The sequence below is a fragment of the Rhinatrema bivittatum genome, chromosome 1, assembly GCF_901001135.1.
Source record: "Rhinatrema bivittatum chromosome 1, aRhiBiv1.1, whole genome shotgun sequence".
NCBI classification, from domain to species: domain Eukaryota; kingdom Metazoa; phylum Chordata; class Amphibia; order Gymnophiona; family Rhinatrematidae; genus Rhinatrema; species Rhinatrema bivittatum.
The window spans coordinates 405,694,309-405,702,576 of record NC_042615.1 but is presented as its reverse complement, the minus strand read 5'-3'; the positions used below and the strand labels follow the sequence as shown (position 1 = coordinate 405,702,576).

The 8,268-nt window shown below is 44.9% G+C and overlaps 1 protein-coding gene across 1 annotated transcript; it reads left to right on the top strand.

Moving 5' to 3' along the window:
* The first annotated feature begins 781 nt into the window (after nt 1-781).
* Nucleotides 782-7,425, top strand: LOC115096759. Its single transcript, XM_029611836.1, has 4 exons — nt 782-1,399; nt 2,149-3,948; nt 7,190-7,255; nt 7,405-7,425. Exons 1-4 carry the CDS (start codon nt 782-784, stop codon nt 7,423-7,425), a joined length of 2,505 nt encoding a protein of 834 aa, XP_029467696.1.
* Nucleotides 7,426-8,268: the final 843 nt, after the last annotated feature.

Genomic DNA, 8,268 nt, shown 5'->3' with positions numbered 1-8,268 from the left:
AGAAGGGAATCTGGGTTGTCCTGAAGATATACCATACATAACTGCTTGGATTGCAGTCATTGTAGATCCTCCGTCATGGGCAAAGAAGTTAGTGGAGGGAGCCGCCCTCGTAATTGTGGCTCAGGTGCACAAAATGGGGAACCGGAAGTCCCCAAACCGGAAGAGAAAGGAAAAAGCGGCCATTTTGAGTATCAAAGATGATACGTCATCTGCGGCGGCCATATTTGTAGTGCAAGGGAATTCAGAGACTCAAGAAAAAAAAGTTAAACCCCTGCCGCCCGCAGCGCCGTCTGAAGCGGAACATCTCTTGCCGCCACCATATGTTCCTAGTTGTCCTCAATTGTATACCTTGCCACCAACCCCCGCCTATGCGCAGGCCGATCCTAGATTAGCACCGTCTTCCGAAGTAAGACTTGAAGTTGAGGCAGCGAAAGTTGAAGACGGCGGCGAGTCGTCCGTTGCAGACGGCACTCGTAGCAAAACCCAAGCCGCAAGTTTGCACCTGCCAATCAGGGAAACGTCTACAGTAGTTCCCTTGGTCCCGACCGAAGAAAACGAATATCGTACTACACAGACTATAAAATTATTTACCTACATACCTTTTACCTCCAGTGATCTCTTTAACTGGAAACAGCTTGGCCCCTCTTACGCTGATAAACCAGATCAGATGATAGATTTTTTACGAGGAATTTTTACAGCCCACAATCCCAATTGGGCTGACATTCGGCATTTAGCCTCCATCCTTTTTACCACTGAAGAACGACGACAAATACAATTAAATATGGAAGAGGCAGCTCGGCAAGGAGCTGGGTCGGATGGTAATCCCGAAGACGCAGTAAAAGAATCCGCCCCGCTTGTAGATCCAGCCTGGGATTACCAGACCTCAGCGGGGCGCGAGCGCATCGCTGCCTATCAAACAATGTTTCTTGAAGCTTTAAAGAAGGGAAAGAAGAAAGTTGTGAACATGGGAAAAATCCAGGACGTGGTGCAGAAAAGAGATGAGACCCCCGGAAATTTTTTGGAGCGGTTGATGGACGCATATCGGCAGTACAGTCCATTTGATCCAGAAGACTCCAAAAATCAATCCATCATAGTGATGAGCTTCGTCGGACAGTCCTGTCCGGACATCCGCCGGAAGTTACAGAAAGCAGAAGGATTTGAAGGGATGACTATCAGCCAGTTAAAGGCAATGGCAGACAAGGTCTATGTAAACCGAGAACCGGACGGAGAAAAGAAGGATAAAAAGGAAAGTGGTCGAAAGTTAAGAGAAAGTGTTAGTTTGTTAGCCGCAGCACTGGAAGAGACTAATTTTGGAAATCCGTCCAGGCACTATCAAGGATATCTGGACCCAGAGGAAGAGGCAGATCACCCTCTAGAGGGCCGCCTAGAGGAAGATCGAGTAGAGGAGGACCGTTTAAAGGCGGAAGAATGCCGTTAGGAATTAATCAATGTGCATTTTGTAGACAAGAAGGACACTGGAAGTCTGAGTGCCCGGAGTCCCTGCAATCGAAGCAGGAAGGATATACTCCGTCCAAAGCTAAGGAAGCTGAATGGCAGATGGCCTTGGGTGAAACATCCGGCGAAGAAAGTGAAGCATGACTAGACAAGGGAAATCTTCCCCTTGATCCTTTGGTGGAAATAAAAGTGGGAACTGAGACATTCAAAGGATTGCTGGACACTGGAGTGCAAAGATCAGTAATGACAACTGCTATAACCACGCCCACTTCAAAGAACATCTCTATAGTTGGAGCCTCTGGGAAGCCACTGATCACTCCCATTCTCCAGAAACGACAAGTTCGAGTGGGAGGGCAATTAGTGTCCCATCAATTTCTTTACGTCCCAGGATGCCCAGTGCCACTCATAGGGAGAGACCTTCTTTGCAAATTAAGAGCCAATTTACAATTCGAGTCCACTGGTGAAATCAAAGCATCCTTCGCTGATAATCCAGTCTCTCTCATTTGTCCCCTCCAAGAAGAATGGAGACTACATCTTCCCATAGTCGAACGAACCATCGAACATCGATATGGAAACAACAACAACACCCCCCTCAACGAAAAACGAAGACAACTGATGGATAGTGTACCCCAAGTATGGTCCGAACAGAACCCGGGAGGAATAGCTGTCGACGCTACCCCCATATGGATAGAGATGAAACAGAATGCACAGGTGATCAATCAACCTCAATACCCCATTCCATATATGGCCAGGCAAGGAATCCAGATACATCTGCAGAGACTGTATGATTTGGGCATTCTCCGGCGAATCCGATCTGCTTGGAACACCCCTTTGTTACCCGTAAAGAAACCGGGATCTAATGATTATCGGCCAGTACAAGACTTGAGGAAAGTAAACAATCAAGTAGCAGATCTAGTAGCCCTCGTACCAAATCCATATTCAATCTTGGCTCAAGTCTCTCCTGCGTCAAAGTGGTACAGTGTCATTGATCTCAAAGATGCTTTCTTCTCCGTTCCGGTAGCGGAGGAATGTCAGAAGATTTTTGCCTTCACATGGGAAAATGCACACACTGGAATAAAGCAGCAGTACACATGGACTCGCTTGCCTCAAGGGTTCAAGCATTCACCTATGTTGTTTGGTGAACAACTGGCAAAAGACTTGAAGATGTATCAAGTTATGTATGGGCCAGTAATACAATATGTGGATGACCTTCTGTTGTTTCGAGAAACGTATCTTGAATGTGCAGTTGCCACCCTCCACTTGTTAAAGACGTTGTACTCCAAAGGATACCGTGCAAGTAAAAAGAAAGCGCAAATTTGTAAATTGAAAGTAGAATACTTGGGCTTCCAAATCCGTGAAGGCACTCGTCGTCTTGGAATCTCCCGAACTAGTTCCATAAGAGATCAACCTGTACCCACTTGTAAGAAAGAGCTCCGAGCGTTCCTCGGAGCTACGGGATACTGTAGATTGTGGATTGCCAACTATGCGATTATTGCCCAACCCCTGTACGACAAGTTACGGGGAAAAGAAGCAGAATCTCAACCTTTCCAATGGGAAGGACACGAACTAGCAAGACTGAACCAACTGAAAGAAGCCTTGATTGAACCCCCAGCTCTAGGGTTACCAGATGTACTGAAACCATTTCATCTATTTGTCGATGAAAAGAAAGGAATGGCCATTGGGGTATTGACTCAAACTCTAGGCTCATGGGAACGACCTGTTGCATATCTGTCAAAAGGAATGGACAATGTTGCAAAAGGATGGCCAGGTTGCCTTCGAAGCATCGCGGCTGCATGCATACTAATTCCAGAGGCAGTCAAGCTAACCTTTGGACAAACTCTGCAAGTAACAACTCCTCATACCATTCAAGGACTACTAGAAACTCATGGACCAAAATGGATGACTAACTCTCGCCTTGTAAAATACCAAGCTTTATTATGTGAAACTCCCGAAATCCAAATACAAGACAGTAAAAACTTGAATCCTGCAACTTTATTGCCAGCTCCCAAACCAGTCACCCACAATTGTGAAGAAGTTATGGCCACAGTACATTCCAGTCGACCCGATCTAAGAGATCAACCCTGGCAGGGAGCTTGGACTTTATTCACTGATGGAAGTAGCCAGGTTATAGATGGAATTCGGGTCGCTGGTTATGCTGTAGTTTCTGAAGACGACATCATCGAGGCTGAGCCTCTACCCCCAGGAACATCTGTACAAAAAGCTGAGCTAATTGCACTAACCCGAGCTCTGCAGCTGGCAGAAGGGAAAACTGTAAACATCTATACTGACTCTAAATATGCCTTCCTTACCATTCAAGTACACGGAGCCCTATATAAGGAACGAGGATTTCTAACTGCTGAAGGAAAGCAGTTAACTAACGCATCTGAAATACACAATTTGCTAAACGCTGTCTGGGCACCAAAAAAGGTAGCTGTCATGCATTGCAAGGCACATACAGGAAAGTCAGACCCCATTGCAAAAGGAAACCAATGGGCCGACAAAACAGTGAAAGAAGCAGCACGTGTGCAGTCATTGCAAATAACAGCCAAAGCTTGCCCACTCCTACAATTCCCAACTGAAAGTCCTGTTTATTCTGTCGAAGAGAATGGCTGGGCACAGAATGAGCAGTTTCACCAGCAGAATGGTTGGTGGATTCTACAAGATGGTCAAATATGGATACCGGAAGCTATTGCTTGGACTATAGTTAAAGAAGCCCATAACAAAACCCATCTTGGTCGAGACTCATTAACAAAACTATTGGAAAAAACATATTACGTCAACAGAATTACTCAGCTAACAAAGCATGCCATTAATCAATGTGTCACCTGCGCGAAGAACAATCCCCGGAATGGACCTGGTCCTGCCCCCGGACATATCCTATGGGGAACAACACCATTTCAAGTTTGTCAAATTGACTTTACTCATATGACTCCTTCAAAAGGATACAAAGCACTGTTAGTAGCAGTCTGTACATATACTGGTTGGATTGAAGCCATGCCTACACGAACTGAAACAACTAAAGAAGTAGTGTCCTTACTTCTTCATCAAATCTTACCACGATACGGATTGCCAATACAAATCAATTCCGACAATGGACCAGCTTTTGCCAGTGAAGTCACTCAACAATTAAGTAAAATTCTGGGTCTCAGGTGGCATTTGCACTGTGCTTGGAGACCCCAAAGTAGCGGAGCAGTTGAACGAGCCAACAGAACTCTGAAGAATCAAATAGCTAAATTGTGTCAGGAAACAAAGACTAAATGGCCAGACATCCTACCGTTAGCTTTACTACATGTCCGATGCAGCCCCAGGAAGTCTGGCCTAACACCGTATGAAATGATGTATGCAAGACCTCCACCTCTCCCATCCTTTCCTGAATCGCTACAAATCCAAGGAGAAATGTCTCTCAGCAACCAACTCAAAGGACTGTATGACACAGTCGTTGCCATCCGTAACTACACTTGTGAGACTGAACCGCTAGTCTTGCTGACACCAACTCATCCATTTCAAATTGGAAATTCTGTCTGGATAAAGGAATGGGATGAATCTGATTTCCTCAAACCTCGATGGAAAGGGCCATATACTGTGCTATTAACCACTCCTACAGCTGTAAAAGTCTCTGGATGTCCATCATGGATTCACTGGACTCGACTCAAACCTGCTTCCTCTCAGTGGCAGGTCTCCAGGATAGGGGACCATAAATTAAAATTCACTCAAGGCAGGCAGAGAGATACCCCTGAGTAAAAGACTTAAGTAAACTACTGAAGAATACTAATGTATCCATTTCTTTCCTTCTTTTAGAGACAATAATACATGAAATCAACTCTCCTCATCACAACATGAAGTGCTAAAAAGCTATCTCAAGAGTTCTGAAGATGGGGTGCTACCCCAGCCTAAAACGCCAGATCTATACTGCTCCTTATTCCTTCCTTCGATTGTCAAGATGTCTACAGGTCTTACTACTGATCTCATGTGCATCAACTCTATCTCCTAAGCTTCCCTTGAGTAAGAATTGTTCTGAATGCATCAAACAAATACGTACTACAACTCAAGATGGATTTCAACTTGTTTCTACAATCATACATCAATCTCAACCTCCAACGCCTTGTACAGCACGACCTGCTTGTGCTTTAAATACAACCCAAGGGTATCAATCCTTTCATCGATGCGTGGACGGCAATAAAGTCATCTGTCACTCTCCAACCACTCCCAAGTACTACAACATTACCCTCACTGCTGGGTTGCCAAAGAGTCCCACAACCAGCATCGTACCAGAGGGAAAAGGAATCTTGTACTACATCAACTCTACCAAGATCCTAGTGGGAGGAGGATCTAGTGTTACACTTACTTTCGACGCCTGTGACGCAATTGATAAACATCCCAATGCACTCCACTGTGGATCTCAATCTTGGAAAGAATCCTGTACTTACAACCATAAATATCTTTGTCCCTACAATCGAGTAGCTAATCCATCTAGCTGGATGCTTTGTGTTGGGTATCTTACCCTATCCGGATGGGCCCTGGTGTGTGACTATACTGGGGGGGGTTACCCAGGCTGCCAAGGAGTAGGTAGACTGACAAAAGCAACTGGAAACATTGTGTCCTTGCAATGGCCACTCAGGAGTGAAGGATCCCCCTGGCAGGACACATGGGGATTTGGAATCGACGGAACAGGAAGAGATCCCATGACCTACATTACAATCACGCAGCGAAGAGACAAACCCCGTCCCATCATCCACCAAACCACTGTGGTTGGTTATCAATCATTCTTCGATGAAGTATCCCAACTGACTGAGGAATTACAAAAACATACAACTTCACATCAAGCCAAAAATATGTTTGTGAATTTAGCTGAAAACATAGCTCTTTCTTTAGAAGTCAAAAATTGTTTTGTATGTGGAGGTACGAACGCAGGAGAGCAATGGCCCTGGGAAGCCAAAGAGGTATTTCAATCTGACCTCAATACTCTGAATACCACTGTAACTTATAAACGAAAAACCAGTCCATACGAATGGGCTCTCCAGACTGATGTCATTGGCAGACAATGTATATCTCGACAACATTCAAAGCTATATACCGTACCTATTGAGAACTCCCCTTGCACAGGGGTCCTTACTGTCAGCACAAACAATCGTACCTGGTGGCAGACAGAGAATTCTACCATGCCTGCTCCCTTCTGGACTGAACCAACTCTAAACAAGACATGGACAACTGCTGGAGTACCCACTACTTCCTTCACCGCTCCTGACGGATATTATTTTGTATGCGGTCGAAGGGCATATGAACAACTACCTACAAGCTGGTATGGAACTTGCTTCTTGGCCACGATCCGCCCAAGTTTCTTCCTATTACCAGTCACGGCTGGAGAGACATTAGGAGTCCCTGTGTACAGTCCCATGAAACCAAACAGGCGTCGTAGAAGTAACAAAGTTTCGATTGGAGATTGGACTGACCAGGAGTGGCCACCCGAGCGAATTGTGCAGTATTATGGACCTGCTACATGGGCAGAAGATGGTTCTTACGGATATAGAACCCCTATCTACATGCTAAACCGTATCATTCGACTTCAAGCAGTATTAGAACTCCTAACTAATGACTCTGCTCTGGCTCTCAACATCTTAGCCAAGCAAAACACTAAACTTATTACAGCCGTTTACCAAAATCGGTTGGCCCTGGACTATCTCCTAGCCCAGGAGGTGTGTGTGGGAAATTTAATCTGTCTAATTGTTGTTTACAGATTGATGATAAGAGCAAAGTCATCGAAGACATCACCGACCGGATGGTCCGCCTAGCCCATGTTCCTGTACAGACATGGACTGGAGTTTTTGATTGGACAGCGTCACTGCCCAACTGGCTTACCTCGATTCCCGGGCTGAAGGAACTCTTTCTTCCTTTCTTGTTCCTCCTCATTACTTGTATTTTATTTCCTTTATGTCTCCCTCTTATTTTCAGGAACTTACGTTCAATGATTGAAAGAATTGCTGATCGAAGAGCAGCTGCCCACATTATGATGATGAACAAATATGCTTCAGTTTCCACATTTCCCTCATCTGATTCATCTGACTCCGAAGATGAATACCTTGATACTAACTTATGATGCCATTTATACCACTAACTATCTGGGCCATTTTGTTAGCTGGGGTAAGCCGGGCTACAAAGGGGGGTGACGCCAATAGGGCCCACCCGTCTCAAACCCGTGAAGAAACCAACAACCTAGCAACATCTTAGGGCCCACCTGGAGTGATAACTGTATTAACTATTGTCTGTCTTTTCAGCTACCTCACAGATGAAAGTGATACTTCTGCCTTCGACCGAAGTTGAAGTATCAAAGGGGAGAATGAAAGAGTTCGATTTTGTGAACGTCTGAAGAATGAGACGACTGAAAACCTTTCAACTAATCATGCCAGCAGTGAAACGCACAGCCATCTTGAGCAAACGGCATGTAATACGTAGTGACGCAGTTACGTACTAACATTTAGTGAAACGTGACTCCATTTTGGAATAATAATTTGTATTGTATTAATACGATCGCCACTATAAAATGTCTAACACATCAATCAAATGACGAAACAATAGTCTGATCATAAGCTACACCTACTAGAGGACCACGCTAGCAAATGCTTGTTCAGCAGTTTGTAAATTGTTTGTTCAGCAGAAAGTAGAACGCATGTGTGAAAGATAAGAACTGTAAGGTGTATAAAAGTTTGCTCCTAAGGGGGCGTGGCATGCAGTTGTACTAAGCCCTTGTCTTAGCTGCATCTTGCTGGCAATAAAAGTCTATCTTTGCGGATCAGTTGTCTGGGCCTCCTTACTGAC